The sequence below is a fragment of the Pseudoliparis swirei genome, chromosome 6, assembly GCF_029220125.1.
Source record: "Pseudoliparis swirei isolate HS2019 ecotype Mariana Trench chromosome 6, NWPU_hadal_v1, whole genome shotgun sequence".
Classification (NCBI taxonomy): domain Eukaryota; kingdom Metazoa; phylum Chordata; class Actinopteri; order Perciformes; family Liparidae; genus Pseudoliparis; species Pseudoliparis swirei.
Genome location: NC_079393.1, coordinates 2514075 through 2532204, shown reverse-complemented (window position 1 = coordinate 2532204; position 18130 = coordinate 2514075). Strand labels below are relative to the sequence as shown.

General features: G+C 45.4%; 2 protein-coding genes across 4 annotated transcripts in view; one reads left to right on the top strand and one right to left on the bottom strand.

Moving 5' to 3' along the window:
* The window catches only part of lsp1a (lymphocyte specific protein 1 a), a 28527-nt gene extending 17169 nt beyond the window's left edge, over nucleotides 1–11358 (top strand). For all 3 annotated transcript variants that reach the window (XM_056416709.1, XM_056416708.1, XM_056416710.1), the window contains 5 exons: nucleotides 387–485; nucleotides 572–667; nucleotides 1330–1416; nucleotides 1563–1671; nucleotides 10802–11358. In XM_056416709.1, coding sequence (XP_056272684.1) covers nucleotides 387–485; nucleotides 572–667; nucleotides 1330–1416; nucleotides 1563–1671; nucleotides 10802–10824 — 414 coding nt within the window. In that variant the 3' untranslated portion in view covers nucleotides 10825–11358. The remainder of the gene's footprint in view (nucleotides 1–386; nucleotides 486–571; nucleotides 668–1329; nucleotides 1417–1562; nucleotides 1672–10801) is intronic.
* Nucleotides 3258–13352, bottom strand: prr33 (proline rich 33). Its single transcript, XM_056416702.1, has 2 exons — nucleotides 13219–13352; nucleotides 3258–6324 (listed from the first exon to the last, which is right to left on the bottom strand). Exon 2 carries the CDS (start codon nucleotides 6307–6309, stop codon nucleotides 3286–3288), a length of 3024 nt encoding a protein of 1007 aa, XP_056272677.1. The 5' UTR covers nucleotides 6310–6324; nucleotides 13219–13352; the 3' UTR covers nucleotides 3258–3285.
* Nucleotides 13353–18130: the final 4778 nt, after the last annotated feature.

Here is an 18130-nt window from a genome sequence, read left to right as displayed (position 1 = left end):
TTGTTTTTCTATTTGTGTGCACACAATGTGTGTTTTTAAAGAAATGGTTAAGTTGAGCTTTCCTTTTATTTTTTTTAAAGGTTATATTTGTAATAATAATGTAATCACAATACCAAAAATACGTTGAAATAAGTTGAATTCTGTCATTTATTTATAATGGAAATAAAACGGCCACATTAACAAGATTCAGGATCGAGAAAAATAAAGATATTTTTTTATTTGATATATTTTAGCCCTGAACTATAACAATAATGTGGTTAATTTTAATTAATAAGTAATGTATGACAGTGTAGTTACCTTCTGTGTCCTCCGGGGACAATTAGCTTGAAATATATGATGTTTTCACACAGTTGTTTATTGTTGGTGTCGTTGTTGTTGTTGTGCAGAACTCCCAGGAGGTGCGGGCCGTGAAGGCATCACGGACCGACCGGCCCAGCCCCCCGGAGGCTGAAGCCCGCAGCCGGAGCACCGGGGGAGGCAACAAGGCGCGTCCGCTCCTCACTTTACCACTTTGCTTTTCAACTGGCACCTCTGGGCTTCCGTAGATTAAACAAAAGCTTTTCTGAACCAGGACGCAGAGGGGCTGACGGTGGGCGTGGCCAATCGAATCACCCAATGGGTGAAGGGCCCGGCTGACGGCAGCAGAGCGTCACCCGGCAGAGCGACCGTGAGTATAAAGAAGGTCGTAATATACATGTATATAAGTATGAAGTATGACTTTATATACATATATAAATCACAGGAGAACTTTCAATGCATTATGAGTAGTTTTAAGAGATTTTATTTGAATAATATGTGATTCAACAGCAAAGACTGGCTGTGATGTGTTCAGGTGCAGTCTGTGATGTGAGGTTTCCCTCTGGTGGAGAAACATGATACAACACTTTCAAAATAAAAGTCTTCCTATGCTAAAGGTTTCTCTTTTATTTAAGAAAAAATATGTAATGTGTAAATAATAAAAATCAAAAATCAAAATTGTTTATTTTTTTATTTTTAAAAATTAAACATAAAAAATAAATAACAACATTTAAACATTTAAAATTTAAATAAAAATGACCACTTACAAATTGCAAAAAAAATGATATTAAATAAAGTGGAATAGAAACAGACTTTAAATTTAAATAAAAAGGTAAAAGTAACTTTTAGATCTGAAACTTCACCTTTTTAAATTAAATACATATCTAACGAAGTATAATACACAAAAGACTTCATAAATACTACAATTTAAAAAACAAATAGATACAAATCTTATAATGATATACTTTTTCGAAAGATGTTGAACCTCAGAATGTTGACGCGTGTATTGATTATTGATTATTGATCGATCAGGAGGTGAGACCCGGAGATGTGATGCAGAAAAAGAACATGTGGGAAGTTATTGGAGACTCAACAGGGAAGCAAAGCCCCAGAGCCAAGGTACACACACACACACACAGAGACTCACTCACACACACACATGACTATTCCAAATGAAGTTGTATTGTTATTTCATTTCAGATGTTTAGGATGATAAATAAATAAATAAATCGTAAATCATAATAATTGATCTTTTCTCTCTTTAGGGATCAGCAGCTGGTAAAAAGTACAAATTTGTGGTCACGGGTCACGGAAAATATGAGAAGATCCCGACGGACGGAGAGAACGGAGGAGAGTTCACTGACGGAGTCTCTGGTGAGATATATGAATATGTGTCTATACATATATATATATACATATGTATAGACACATATATATACCTATGTTTAGATACATATATATATATACATATGTTGCACCTTCCACCAAAAAAAATTCCTCGTTTGTTTGTGAAAACATTCATTCTTTGGCAATAAACCTGTTTCTGATTCTGATTCTGATTCTGATAGATACATATAAATATATATATATACACATATGTATTGATACATATATATGTATCAATACATATGTATATATATATGTATCAATATATAAACACATTGAGTTGAAACACATTATGAGGATTTATTCTGGTTTTATGAAATGTATTAAATAATCCTCTTGCTTTAGAAACAGATTAAAAAAGAAGTAAACCGCTTTTATTTTAATATTAAATTAACTCCATCACACACATTATAAATCATTAGAAACATTAAAGGAAAAAAAATAGAAGAATAAACTATGTATAATTTTATCTAAAAATAAAACACCTTGACCTTTGACCCCTCAGTTCACTCTGACCTCTGACCTCCATCATTGTTCTTTCTTTAAAAACTTACGTCAGCTTTCAGTCAGTCGGCTCATTTTTTATTTTATTGATGTCGACATGCAAAATGACAAAAATCACAATGTATTGGTCATTATTAAAAAGCTACTAATTATTATAGATTAATAATTTATATAATTTGTAATCTATTCAAACTCTCTTATTTTCTTGTTTGTCTTCTTTATTGCACTTATTATGTGTTGGAACAGGAAGAAGGTCAAATTAAGACGCTCACATTTTGTTGTTTCATTGTGATTTAAATTAAATTACAAAACAAAAACCATCCACAGCCTAAAACTAATATTTTTTAATAATCACGTTATTCTCCCCGTACGTACGAGGCGAGTTGCACCATGAACATAATGATCTTAAAAGATCAAAAATACCTGTTTTCCACCAATAGAAATACAGAATAATCCAGAAATATCATTGATTCTCTCGTTATTTAATCTGTATTTTATTATATTGTATAAACTGTATTTATGTGATGAAAGAAACCAGAAGCTCAGATTTTTACTGAAAACATAAACGCTTTAATTTTAAACTTTAAGACACATGTGGCCGTCTCTCTCTCTCTCTTTTCTTTTATTTTCTCTTCAGCTGATCCACAAACACCAACATTTAACGTCCAGAAACACAAAGTCACGTAAATAAAGATCAAAGCCGACTTCTACGAACACAAACGTCATGAACACGGAGACGAACGATTTCTGCAACTGTACATTAAACAACTTCTTTTTCCCTTACATTTTCGTCTTGGCACTTGTATATAATATATATAAGTATATATATTCTATATATATTATTTGTTTATATATATATATATATATATTCTATATAATATACTGTATATGATATATATAAATATCTAATATATTTAATATATATATATGTGTAATATATATATATATGTATAATATATATATATATATATTATATATATATCATATATATTTTGTATATACTATATACAATTGATATATTTTCTTAAATATATATATAGTTTATATATAAAATATATTTATATAATATATATATACAAATATATATATATTATTAGCTTATATAGCTGCAAACCCCCTCGCTGTTCTATTAAAGTCTTTTGGCTCCTCCTCTTTACCTTTGCGCCCAATCAGACCCATTTCAAAAACAGTGGAGATTTTCGTCACCGGCCTCGACGCCGCCTCTTTCAGCCTTTTAGCGTCAAACTTTGGACTGAAGAGCAGGACGGGCAGCCGGTGGGCGAACGAGGGGATCTCTTTCGACTCGTGCTTCTGCCCCTCCTCCTTCGCCTCCTTCGCCCCCTCGCTCTTGTTCATCTCGATCTGGTGCATGATGTTCTCTTTGGTGGAGAACATCTGGAAGAGGACGGCGTTCCACATCTTCGCTGCCACGGGAGCGTCTTTGGTTTGGTTCTCGTCCCGAGCGCCTGCCCCGTCGGCGGCCTTCTCGGCGGCCCTCTGCACCTCGCTCCGGTCCGGCACGGGGGCCTCCTTCTGGGGGCCTATCTCCGGAAATCTGGGCACCTCCTGCTCTACAACCATGTGCTTCTTGAGTCGGGACCAACCGCTCACTTTGGATTTCAAGCCCTTTGGCTTTTGTGTGACCTTGAGAAGGGGCTCGGCCGGGAGGGATTCATCTCCTTCCCTTTTCTCTGTTGATTCTACTTTCTTTTCTTTGTCTTCACTTCCTCTTGACTCAACTGCAGACGTTGTGACAGGAAGAGCGGCCGCTTTTGTCTCAGGTCCAGATTCCTGGACTTTATCTTTGCCTAAAAGCTTTCTCACTGCCCTCAGAGGATCCTGGTCACCCCTTTTGGCCGGAGGATGTTTGGCTTCCGAAGGTTTCGCCTCTGGTTTGGCGACTTCTTGAACTTGTGTTCCTGCTTTTTGTCTCTCAAGAGATTTCCCCTCCGCCGGTGGAGGCGTCGCCTTCGGTGTTTCTCGAATCAGCGTTTTTTCTTGTTTTTCTGCCACCCTACAGGATGCCGTACTGGTCTCTTGTGTTGACGTGGTTCCTGAGGTGTCCGGAGCTTGTGAAACAATGATAGTGGGGATCGGAGGGGCGATGGCCACACGGAGTGTGTCTACATCTTTGGGGGTTTCTTTGGGTTTGGACACCTCGGACGTCTTCACGGTTGGTTCTTGGATAGTCGTCTTACATTCTGCCGATTCCTCTTGTGCATCTTGAACCTCCTCCTTGGCACCAGAGATACCAAATGCTGGAGAGTAAGTTCTTATTCCGCCGTGCGCCGCATATTCGGCCGGCGTCAATCCCCGGTAGCCGGACTTTGACTTTTGAGCCACTTGGGTTGGGGTTTTAGGTCTCTGAAAGGCCACGGGGGATACACCTAGAGAAGATGTCCCGTATGTTGGTGTCTTCGGTCTTTTAAAGCCAGGTGACGTGTTCATAAGTCGGGATGCTTCGTATGTTGGAGTCTTGGGCCTCGGATTTCTGTCAGAAGTCACTACCGGTGTTTTCAGCTCAGAAGTTGGAGTTTTAGGTCTTTGAGAGCCAGCTGGAGAAGTTCCTCTCGTCAGATCGGGCTCTGATTTCGACTTTGTGATGGTTTGTTGGATTGGTTTTACAGCAGGAGGGATTTCTGAACGAATGTACCCATTCGGCATAGTTTCAGTAGGCTTAGGTTCAACAGTCTTGACACTTTGGGAAGCAGAAAAACCGCCCACAGCAGGGACCGCTTTGGGCGTTCTTGACCTCTCTGGTTCTACTGTGATTGGCGACACCGCAAACAAGAGAGGATTGGGTTTCGAGACTTCAAAGACGGGCGTTGTAGCACGAGACAATTGGTATGCCGGGGTTCTGGGCCGCCCTGCTAATGCTCGTAATGTTTGAAACTCAAAAGTTGGTGTTTTGACTCTTCTAATTTCAGCTGTTGGGGTAGCTCTCTTGATTTCAATTGTTGGAGTAGCGCTCTTGATTTCAGCTGTTGGGGTAGCTCTCTTGATTTCAATTGTTGGGGTAGCTCCCTTGATTTCAATTGTTGGGGTAGCTCTCTTGATTTCAGCTGTTGGGTTAATAGCTCTCTTGATTTCAACTGTTGGAGTAATAGCTCTCTTGATTTCAACTGTTGGAGTAATAGCTCTCTTGATTTCAACTGTTGGAGTAACTCTTCTGACTTCAATTGTTGTGGTTATGATTGTATTTATCCCTGAAGTTGGTGTTTTCCTCTGGGCTTCCGTGTCCATCAAAGGAAGCTGATCTGTCGGTGTCATACCTCTTCCGAACCCTGAAGCCCAATCGAGTTTTATTTCTTGAAGCGCTGTGCTGCCAATAGCAGTTAATCCAGCCGTGTCGTACACCGGCGGGGTCCTGGACGACTCGTAGAACGACGTGCTCGCCGTGTACATTCTGATTTGAGGAACATCGAACATCGGTCTGGGCGATCTTGAACGTTCCTTTGCTCTGAAAGTCGGACGTGGACTTTTGGATTTGCCATGTGCCGTCAACACAACCAGATGATGAATCACAGCTCGACCCCCAGTTGCTGGATAAGAAGTCGGACCCGGACCTTTTGTCTTTGGGGTTTCTCCGGCTGCAGCTGGTGCTGTTGCTTCATGCACAATAGAGACCGGCACAGATATTTTAGGCACCGCCAACTCTGCAACCGGCCCCGGAGCCGGTGCATTTCCAGGAAGGTGGGTCGGTTCAGAATATGAGGTAACTGCTGTAACGTGCTGCGAGTACGAGCACTCCGGGATCACCACCGTCTGAGGCGAGAACCTCACCCGCTGCGGGTACGGCGACGCCACGTGCTGGTACAGCAGCCGGACGGAGAACCGCAGAGGCTGCCGGACGCCGTGGAGGCCGAGCGGCGCCTCCGGCGTCTTGGGCGGCGTGGAGCGGTCGCTGAGCTCGAAGTCGGGGCTCGCTTCGTTCACGGGGGAAAGGCTGGAGCGGAAAAGCGCGGCGGGCTGCAGCACCTGAGCGGAGGCCTTCTTCTTGGCGGTCCTCTTGAGGAGCTTCCGGAGCCGGACATTGTCCTTTCCGGGCTTTGGCAGCAGGGGTGGGGGGTAATGCTGGAAGAGCAGGCCCGGCTGGGCGAGGGCACCGTATGCGACAGCCATGAGCGCTTCAGCCCCCTGTGGAGAGAAACAACAACAACGGTCAGAAAAGGGAGTTTCACCAAAGCATTCGTAGAAAGAATATAATAAGTTCAGGTTGGTGACCTGTACTTCAGTTTGGCTGCAGATCACTGCACCTGTATTAATATATATTTATATTATTTGTCACATTTGCAGAAGTTTCAAGTTTCAAAAGGTTTTAAAAAGTCTTTGTGCACTTTTTCTTGCAGCCCTTGAGTAGGTTTATGGTTCCTTTTCTATCTCCCAATTTTTTTTATATGAAATTGGTCAATTGTTAATCATGATTCATATAATAGACCCCGAGAAATGTTAATCTTTACCAGTGACTTCATCCTGAACCAGAAATCAACTATCTATCCTTAACCGATACCCAAAACATCCCATAAAGGGTTAAATATCTACATTAAAACCTTTATGAACTCTGTGATCATACAAATACCACATTTATCGTACAAATACAACGGTATCGTGTAAAAATGTCAATTATCGTACAAATACCAGTTTGCGTGCAAATATGGCGGTTATCGTACAAAGAAACCCAGTTATCGTACAAATATCACGGTTATCGTACAAATACCATGGTTATCGTACAAACACCACGGTTATCGTACAAAAATGTCAGTTATCGTACAAATACCAGTTATCGTGCAAATATGACGGTTATCGTACAAAAAAGTCAAATATCTAACAAATACCAGTTATCGTACAAATACCAAAGTTATTCTACAAACACAACGGTTATCGTACAAACACCACAGTTATCGTACAACAATGTCAGTTATCGTACTAATACCAGTTATCGTGCAAAAACGACGGTTATCTTACAAAAAAGTCAAATATCGAACTAATCAAAGTCAAAGTCAAAGTCAAAGTCAGTTTTATTTGTCAATTTTCCATATGTGCAAACATACAGAAGATCGAAATTGCGTTTCTCTTCTGTCCAACATAAAGTGAATTGTGCAACATATAGACAACATAGAGTGCAAAAATAGTAAAAAACTTGTGAACATATAGACAACATAAAGTGCATAGACAACATAAAGTGCAAAAATAGTAAGAAACATGTAAACATATAGACAACATAAATTGTGCTAGCAGCATTCAGACATGTGAGTCTGAGAGAGGACGGAGTGGGAGGATGGGGAGAGAGTTCAGCTTCCTGACAGCCTGGTGGATGAAGCTGTTGGACAGCCTGGCGGTGTGAGCCCAGAGGCTCGGGTACCTCCTCCCAGAGGGCAGGAGGCTGAAGAGACCGTGTGAGGGGTGGCAGGGGTCACTCACAATCGAGGTCGCTTTGCGGGTGAGGCGGGTGTTGTATATGTCCTGCAGGGATGGGAGGGGGGGGAGTGAGGCACCCATGATCCTTCCAGCTGCCTTCACTATGCGCTGCAGGGCGTTCCTGCTGTGGTCTGTGCAGCTTCCGCCCACACAGTGATGCAGTTGGTCAGGATGCTCTCGATGGTGCCGCGGTAGAAGGTGCACATGATGGATGGGGGGCCCCCTGCTTTCCTCAGTTTCCGGAGGAAGTAGAGGCGCCTCTGTGCTTTCTTTGCCAGCGATGTGGTGTTGGCTGTCCACGAGAGGTCCTCACTGATTTCCACCCCAGGAATTTGGTGCTGCTGACCTGCTCAATGTCCGCACCGTTGATGGTCAGTGGTGGGTGATGGGTGTGGCCTTTCCGGAAGTCAACAACGATCTCTTTGGTCTTGCTGTTGTTGAGCAGGAGGTTGTTGGCTCCGCACCACGTGGTCAGAAGGTTGACCTCCCTCCTGTAGAGGGTCTCGTCATCCTTGGTGATGAGACCTATCAATGTTGTGTCGTCTGCAAACTTGACCATGTGATTGGTGCTGTAGCTGGTTTTGCAGTCGTGAGTCAGCAAGGTGAAGAGCAGGGGACTGAGCACACAGCCCTGAGGGGCCCCTGTGCTGAGTGTGATGCTGCTCGAGGTGTTGTTGCCAACACGTACTGCTTGTGGCCTCTCACTCAGGAAGTCCAGCAGCCAGTTACACAGCGAGGTGTTGAGCCCCAGCTGGTCAAGTTTGCAGATTAGTTGTTGTGGGATGATTGTGTTGAATGCTGAGCTAAAGTCTATGAACAGCATTCTTACATAGGAGTCTTTTTGTCCAGGTGGGTGAGGGCTGGGTGGAGAGCAGAGCAGATTGCATCCTCCGTGGACCGTTTGGCCCGGTATGCAAACTGGAAAGGGTCCAGAGTGGGGGAGAGAATGGATTTGATATGCGACATGACTAGTCGTTCAAAGCACTTCATGATTATGGGGGTCAGTGCCACTGGACGATAGTCGTTGAAGCAGGACGGAGTGGATTTCTTTGGCACAGGTATGATGGTGGTTACCTTGAAGCATGATGGAACAACAGCTTGTCTCAGAGAAGTATTAAAGACATCCGTGAAGACGTCCTTAAGCTCCTCTGCGCAGTCCTTCAGCACCACGACCAGGGATGTTGTCTGGACCTGTTGCCTTGTGGGTGTTGATAGACGAGAGTCCTCTTCACGCTGGCAGCAGACAGGCACAGAACCTGATCGTGGGGAGGGGGCGGAGTCTTGTGTGGACGAGTGCTGTTCTGTGCTTCAAACCGGGCAAAGAAGCTGTTGAGGTTGTTTAGCAGAGAGATGTTGCTGTCGCAGTTCTGTGGCGTGGGTTTATAGTCTGTGATGGTCTGAATGCCCGCCACAGGCTGCGTGTGTCTCTGCTGTCTTTAAAGTGCCGGGTTATCTTTTTGTGTAGGAATTTTTGCTTTCCTGATGCCGTGGGACAGGTTGGCTCTCGCTGTTTTCAGGTCCGTTTCGTCCCCAGCTCTGAAGACCCTATTTCTAGTCCTCAGCAGCCGATGGACTTCCCGTTAGCCACGGCTTCTGGTTAGCCAGTGGTGATGGTCTTTACATGGGTCACATCATCAATGCACTTGCTAATGTAAGAAGTAACAGTGTCTGTGTACTCCCCAATGTCAGTGTGGTCGTTGTATGTGGCTGCCTGTTTAAACATTCCCCAGTCTGTTGAGTCAAAGCAGTCTTGGAGGCGCAGGAGGCCCCTCTGGCCACACCGTACCTGCTTCAGAACCGGTCTGGAGGCTTTCACTCTGGGTCTGTATGCTGGCATTAGCATGACGGTGATGTGGTCAGAGAGACCTATGTGGGGAGGGGAGGCCTTGTACGCTCCTTTGTGGGTTGTGTAGACCAGATCCAAAATGTTGTCTCCTCTTGTAGGAAATCAACATGCTGGTGTAGTTTGGGAAGGACAGTCTTAAGGTTTGCATGGTTGAAATCTCCAGCAAAGATGGTGAAGCCGTCTGGGTGAGCCGTCTGTTGTTCGCTGATGGCCTGATACAGTTCACAGTGCCGCATTTCTATCACTGTTGTTGGAGGTCGGGGATGTAAACAGCGACTAGCAGAATCGCCGTGAATTCCTCGGCAGATAAAAGGACGGCACCTTATGATCATAAACTCCGCCAGTGGTGAGCAGTGTCTACATACCACGGCAGCGTCCGGCACCATGCGTCCCGGATGTAAACACATACCCGCCCGCGAGTTTTCCCTCCATCAGCGAGGGCTCTGTCCGCTCGGTAGCATGTTAGCTCCTCCAGTCTCACAGCAGAGTCGGGATGTTGTCGTTTAGCCATGTTTCCGTGAAGATAAGCACACAGCAGTTCCTCACGTCTCGCTGCTCCGTCTGCAGCAGTCTAATGTGGTCCATTTTATTGTCCAAGGATCGCACATTAGCCATGATAATGGATGGTATGGCTGGACGAGTTGGCCTAGCCGCTAGCCTAGCTCGGATACCTCCGCGCCTACCCCTCTTCTGCTTCCTCTCACAACGCCTACGGCGCCTCCTATCTGGGAGAGGAGTGGCAGTCGAGTCCGTGTGGTCGGTGTGGTCGTGGGCGGCAGTAATCCGTGCTCGAGTGTTTCCGCTTGTTCAGCGTCCAGAGTGCCGTGTAGTTTGGTCCTGCCGATGGTTAACAGAACCTGGCGACTATATTTGGGTTCCGACGTAGACAGACGAGGCGAAGACGAACAATTTTTGGACGAACTTTTGCACAAACATTTAGAAACAGAACAAAACACCAAATGGTCAGGACAGAGAGGGGCCGCTGCGTCCGTGCGCGCCGCCATCAATACCAGTTATCGTACAAATACCACAGTTATTCTACAAACACATTGGTTATCGTACAAATACGACGGTTGTCATACAAATACCACAGTTATCGCACAGATACCACGGTTATCGTACAAATACCACGGTTATCGTACAAAAATGACAGTTATCGTACAAATACCACAGTAATCGTACAGATATGACGGTTATCGTACAAAAAAACACAGTTATTGTACAAATACTCTGGCGCTGCGCTTAACCACACCCCCCTGCCAGAAGTATTACAACCTACAACCTAAATCTTAACAACATGAATAAAGGTGACTAAGTATCTAATAACTGTGTTCTCTCTTTCCTTTGCAGATCTCTACGCTGACGACCTTTGAGGAGGTTTCGTCTCTTCAGCTTCGTCACAATCATGAGTCTCAATATCTCATTTACAGACTATAAATCATTGTTTCTGACTCAACGGCTCAAATGCGAAATATTTGACCTCCTAATGTTCCTATTGGTTGGATTCCCTCTTTGTATTCTCTAATGTTCAGTGTTCATGATGATGTATATATCTGGCTGAGCTCTTCGGTGTTTAGCTTTAACTTCCGGCCGACCTGGATGATGGTGAAGGGAAACCGACAAGTCTTCTGAAGAGAACACATCTACGTGTGCATGTAGTCGTCATGGTGTCTGCACTCAAACTTTTGGCTGAAGAACAATCTGAAGGTGTGTTTCAAGAGATTAAATACAATATATGACATGAATGTAGTCTCTGTTACATTCCACGTGTATCACCTCTACAATCAAACCATCTCCTGACTCTGTGCTACTGCAGACTCACTTTTAATATCCATGTCCTGACATGTATGATTGTTTGTGCTTTTAATCACTTTTCTTAAATAAATTAAAAATCATTTTCCAATGTGGCTTCGTCCTCCATTTTTTGTGTTTGTTCATTTAACTATCAGCCAAAACACAACATGGTGCCCTTTTGCATCTGAAATGTTGAATATTGTCACTTTGGTGCAGAGAAAACCGGCTCACGCATCGGTGGAGGTTCATGGTCCTCGGAGGATGAGTTCCAATAACTTCGGTGGCCCACTGAACTTTCCTGTAGCGCCACCATCAGGCCAAACTTCCCTCACTGCACAAGAAATATCAAAATGTGACTTTCTGATGACGTTCGTGCTCCTCGGAGGATGAACCCTCCATGAAGGAAGTGAACCAGCAGGAGCTGAACTCCTCCTGGTGGTGTTACCGCCTCACGGCTGATCCCGTGAAGCTCTCGGCCTAATTTTAGTTGGAAGGCCGAGAGGCGTCTAGGCCAATCGCCTGCTTTGCTTTTTTAAGACTGGAGGCTTTTTACAGACTCATTCCCCGAAATGATCAACAAATAACTGACGTTACGTTTCAGCGTCTATATTTGTGGCGTGGCGTGTCGGCAGCTGTGTCTGTATTCAGGGTCTCAACACCAGATGATGCATGCTAAGAGTTTAAGAAATAACCAACGTTAAGGTTTTACTTTGGGTAACTATGGGCAGCTAATGAAAACGTCAATTTGGAAGCTTACAGTTTTTGTTACGGCCCGAATAAAATATATTAAAGAAGAAATATGATGTTGATTTATCTATTCTGACCAGGAGTGGAGCTACAAGTGTAAAGTTAGAGCTGAAGGTGTAAAGTTAGAGCTGAAGGCGTAAAGTTAGAGCTGGAGGCGTAAAGTTAGAGCTGAAGATGTAAAGTTAGAGCTGGAGGCATCAAGTTAGAGCTGGAGGCGTAAAGTTAGAGCTGAAGATGTAAAGTTAGAGCTGAAGTTGTAAAGTTAGAGCTGAAGATGTAAAGTTAGAGCTGGAGGCGTAAAGTTAGAGCTGGAGGCGTAAAGTTATAGCTGAAGTTGTAAAGTTAGAGCTGAAGATGTAAAGTTAGAGCTGAAGTTGTAAAGTTAGAGCTGAAGATGTAAAGTTAGAGCTGGAGGCGTAAAGTTAGAGCTGAAGATGTAAAGTTAGAGCTGAAGGTGTAAAGTTTGAGCTAAAGTGTAAAGTTTAGGCTGAAGGCTCTAGAAGAAGAGTCTGCGACCATGAACAAATTAGTGTTTTCTATATTAAATGTTTTACATTATTTATTTTAGTGTTTTCTATATTAAATGTTTTACATTATTTATTTGATTGTTTTCTATTTTAAATGTCAGGACTTTGTTCTTTCTGGTCTATTTCTGCTTGGTCAGGATTCTCTCGCGTCGCTTCGCACTCGTCCAGATGTGTATTTATAGATCTGCTGAGGGGCGAAAGTGAATTCAGAACATGTGACCTCATGACATCACAACCCGGCGACACCGGATAGGCCGCCAGGAAACATACCAACACCCAATCACACGAGAGGACGAGGGTTTAGCAAAAAGAATCGAGAACCGGAGAAATCTGGAGGAACATTTCATATGTAAAAAATAACATCAGCGCCGTCAAGATCCAGAGACATTCAGTCAGCACAGAGACAACCGCTTAATGCCATCAGTTTATTCTGTGCGTCAACACCAATAGGCCGGAGCTGGTTGTGTTTCTAAGCCCCCCCAACCTGCTGCCATCGGACCCACAGAGCCCACTCCTCCTTTTAAGGTTCCGGCTGGTCTCTGGAGCTCCTTCAGGACGCAGGTTCAAAAGAGGAAAGGGTAATAATAGCCGCGTAAGAAAAAACCAAGCTGGTGTACAATGGCCCCCTTAAGTGAACGAATCCCCCCCGAAAGAAGACACACACACACACACAGCAAATGGAAAGAGAAGGAAACCTACCAGGTAAAGAACTTGTTGCCAATCTTCAAAGCGCTCCAGGTTCCCCTTGACAGGAGAGAAGAGGTTCAGGGAGGAGCGTCACGCTTTGTTCTTCATGAGAAGAGGAAGTCAGACATGACGGCGTGTGTGTGGAGCCACGGGGAAGCTAACGGCTAGAACCACCCGACACACGTCGGGTCTCTGGCTGCAGAGGTCGGGGGGAGTTGGGGGGGGGGGGGGGTCGAGGGGGAGGGGGGGGGGTTCTGCATTCGACAGCTGCCCCACACACACACACACACCTCCCCCTCCCCCCCCCGATGACCCTAACAGCTTCCCCGCGCTCCACCTGGAGAGTAGAAAGGTGAAGTGACGGCGTGTTTTACCTGTGCACTGCTGCTCGGGGGCGGCCGGCCCGCTGCTGTCCCAGCCCGGAGTGTCAGGGCGGCAGCTTCATGTTGAGTGAGCCCGACTAGACCCCCCCCCTTCCTACAGAATGGAAGAAACGGACGCCATGGCGGGCCCAAAATAAACCCTGAGCCCTGAGAGCTGCTCAGAGTGACACCTCAGGGCTCTAAAAGTAGGGGTCCCAGGGGCCCCGGGATTCGGAGAGGACGAGCTGGGGCTCCGATAAATGAATTTTACATGATTTAAATTCTGTAGATTTCGGTGTTCCAACTGTTGGTTTAGTCGTCTAAACCTAACTGTTGGTTTATTTGTCTAAACCTAACTGTTGGTTTAGTCGTCTAAACCTAACTGTTGGTTTATTTGTCTAAACCTAACTGTTGGTTTAGTTGTCTAAACCTAACTGTTGGTTTATTTGTCTAATACCGTGACTTCAGATTTGGAGGCTCGCTCCCTTCATTCCGGTGGGTTGTGGGTGTGAAGTGATTCCGGGGCTCCTGGTGCTGGTTGAGGGTTATTCAAGGACTACCAGGTGTATTTGAGTGGGTCCTTGGCATTCTGGGGGCGGTGTGAGGGTCCTGTGATTCTAAAGCAATACCGGGGCTCTGAGTGGTGCGTTCAGGTCCTATAGGATTGATGGTTAGAATTGTCTCTGTGGGGATTAATATACTGTGCGTTGAAAAGATAACAGAATGTACAGATTTGTAAAAATACCAGATAGGAATACGACTCTACAGGTGAAAGTCCTTCACACGTGTTTGTATGTCTCGACACAATGGTGTTGCATTCTGGAGCCGTCAAGGTCCAGAAAGATAATATTTATATTTTAAGCATTCAAGACAATAATTTATACAAATAATGTATTTTCACAAAAAATGTTATGTGCCAATTTACATATGTTGGGCCTTTTTGACGCTCCTCCACATAGAAAACTGACTGGACTCAAACCACCGCCTTGATTGAGTGACATGTGGAAACGTCTGCCGTCCGATCCTTTATGACTTCAAAGGGGACTTCATGGGATCTTCAGGAGGGTCTAGGTTTCTTGCTTGAGGTCCTACTAAAAGGTGTTATCCACTAGAACCCATCCCTTTTTCAAGTGAGTCAATGACAGCGAGGGATCCAGGGTCCAGGAATCCTGAGAAGGGGTTCCAGGAGACCTTTGTGGGTCTGGTATGTCGTTGATCTCTCTGAGAGCATTCCAGGGCATCCTGAGGGGCTGTTCACACATTGTGTCTCAAAGCTAAAGGCGGCCCGCCGGCATCCCTTTATCCTTTTATCCCAGGGGCTTGGCAGGTTGCGGTCCAGACGCGCCTGCCGGTCCTCAGCAACCACAACCTGCGTGCTGCGGCCACCATGGCAACGACGAGGGAGTTGCGGTAATTCATCAGTTAATCCTCACCGAGTAAACAAAGATTAACGGGTTCCGACATCGCAAAATCGTAAATCCCTCACGGTAGCTTTACCGCTCCGTTTGGCCGACCTGTTTTTTGGCGTGAAGGTGGAGACCTCGGGGTGCCGGGTCGGCGATTCGATGCCCGGTCCGTACTGAACGAGGGGATTCGAAGCAACTCGCTGCTCCTGAATGTTGAGGATGGGTCAATAAACGTAGAGTCGGGTTGTAAAGCATAAACCTGAATGTTCATGACGACCGTCATAAAGACTAGGCCGTAGAGGTATTGGACCGATGTACCGAGGGGATACCGGAGTTCGTGGACCGGTAGTCCTTTTGTTCTGGAGATACTTGTCGGCAGGTATGAGGTCATCGAGATGTTCAGGTACTTTCTTTGAGGAACCTTTACGGGGCTGTACAAGGACGGGTTCCTAATGGACCATTGAATAGTTCCTGCGCATGTTTGAGGTTCCTCAAGTAGTACTGGAGTTCTTTAGATGATTAATGGGGTTCTTGAGGGGTTCAGGAGAGCTTTCACGAGGCCGTGTGTGATTTCTAGGTGTCCACAAGAGGAGTTTATGGGTCTTTTGAGGTTTCTGTTGGCAGCTGTGGAACAGGTCGCTCCTCAATGGGGCTCAAACCGGTTTTGAGGAGGTCTGAGGGTCCTGGAGGGTTTTCACAGCGTAGCACCGCCTCAGGGGTTTGCCTCTGGACTCAGACAGGTCGCCGTAAAGCAGCAGCAACTCAATCGAACGGCAGCTCTTTGTCTGAATGTGTGTGAACACATTGGACACGCCCACATGTGGGAGAGTCTCTGGTCCTTATCCTGTTGTTGCAGCTCCCTCTGCTGGAGGATCCGGGGATCACTCTGGACCCCCGAGGCCGAGGCTGGAATCACAGATCCACAGCTCGTCGATCAAGTCGAGGAGTTTGCTAAATAATTCGTGCTGCGGCTTGTTTGGACTCACAGACGAGACCCACAGCTCCAGATCCACTGGAAGGCATTAGCAACAGATCAGACCGATCCTGTCAGGCCGGGGTGGAATCATGGAAGAAGATCCAGTTGAATATAATCTAGGATGGGGAACTCCAAACATAATGCAACAAAGATTTCACAGGTTAAATAACTAAAAGACACGGATACATATACATGTATATTATTAGAGACACTGCTGTCGAACACATTCGGCACAAATTGACACCAAATATTCTCACTTAAAAGTTTGATTTCACATCGTTTTTGTTGTTGTTGTTCCTGTGTATTTTTATTCAGTTAATCAAATACAATACAATATTAGTCTTTATAATATACAAAACAGAAAGACTAAAAAGCTATAGGTAGAAGCAAAACATGCTTATATATTCCTATCCTAAATTATTATTATATAAATCAGAAAATTAATAGAAAAGAAAAGAAAAAAATTATATATACAGATATACATCCACATACATCTTCCATATAAATACATTTCAATCACTTTCATACACTTATAACTCAAGAATTGTTTCATAAATAATTCCTTTGAAAACCCAAAAATTAGTTCCTTGGAGCGTATTTTTCTTCTATTTGGTCCTAAACTGAAGCTGATAACAGGACAGTGAACCGTTTATTTGTAATCTCAGATAATAAAGTTGTTTCTGCTTGTTTTTGGGAACAAGTCTGAAGTATAGTGATTTCTTGAAGGGGGGGGCTTCTAATTGATTCTGGCAGTCAAAGACAACAAGCGTCCGGTGGATCAGCGCGGTGCGTTTACAGCTTGGACGGACACATTATGCGGGGTCTCGTCCTGCTGCTGCTTCATGTTGACGTTTCTCAGGCTGCAGGATCACCACCTGCCTCGCTTCCCTGACGTCGGGCTCTCGGTCTCACTTGAAATTTGCTTGCCTTAAAAATGCAGCTGCCCCAGAATAGCAACCTAGAAGGGGGGGGGGGGAAGCGTCTTGGCGTGCCCCCCTTCTCCAAACTTGAGCCTCCCACCTTTGCATTCGACCCTTCCATCTCCTTATTGAGTGGGAGGAGGGGGCTCCGGGAGTCGGGGGCCCTCGGCCCGGCCTCGCCTCCGGGCCGTGTCTCCAGCCAATGGGGAGGCCGAGAGGATCGCGTGTCACTATAACAGAAGGACATAATCAGGGCGGTAAGTTTGCAGAACACGTCCTCCAGGCAGGAGCCAGCTAGTCCAGGAGCTTTTAGAGAGAGAAGAGAGAGAGGAGAGAGAGAGAGAGAGAGTGAGAGAGAGAGAGAGAGAGTGGATGCATGCAATGTTCCACCAGTGTAAACATCCAAAAAGTGTCCAATGTGGTCAGGGGGAGGTCATGGGACAGCCTCCCTCTGACCTCCAGAGAGCCCAGCTTCCCCACGTTGGTTGGAGAGTGTTGGTTGGAGAGCGTCCTGTGTTCCTTGTGTTGTTCTGTTCTCCAGCGTCTCCTCCTCTCTTCTCTGATCTTCTATTGAAGTGTATAATCCTGAAACAAGTCACGATTCATCCGGTTGTAGAACGCTCTGAGGTCCTTGCCGTGGTCCTTCAGAGGGCTTCTGTTGTGGTCTTGGCTGCTGGTTTCGGTCCAGGAGGTTCATCCCTGAAGGATTTACAGACGGCTTAAAGCCTCTGAAGCAGCTTTTCCGCTTCGGGAGACAGAAGACGACACTAATGAGCTATGCAACATCAATGCGGTGGTGAATGGTGTTGTTGTAACACCGATCTGATATATAAAATAATAGGGGGGGTTTGTTTTTTTTTTTTTTTTGCGTTTGTTGCGTTCGCTATCGTGTCCCGCGGGCGCGCGGGCGAGAGGTGGTGGCGGCGCGTGCGTGCGTCGGCGAGGGCGAACACTTTCCGTCGCGAAGCCAAAAAAAAAAGTCACCTCCCCGACCACACGGGCGCGTAAACACCGATCTGGAATTTACGAGGATCCAAAGAGCAAATTACGAGGAACGCCGTCTGGCGGTCGCCCTCTGGCCTTCGCGCCGGCTTTCACGGGTTTTTGTTTTAACTAAAGTCAGCGGGGAACCTTTGGGAACGTGATTGAAGGAACCGTGTGAGAGCAAGACGAGCCAGATAAGGACAGGAAGGTGGGATCATGGGTAATGGTCCAGGGGAAGGAACCCAATCTCCCCCCCCCTCACTCCTGAAACCAGAT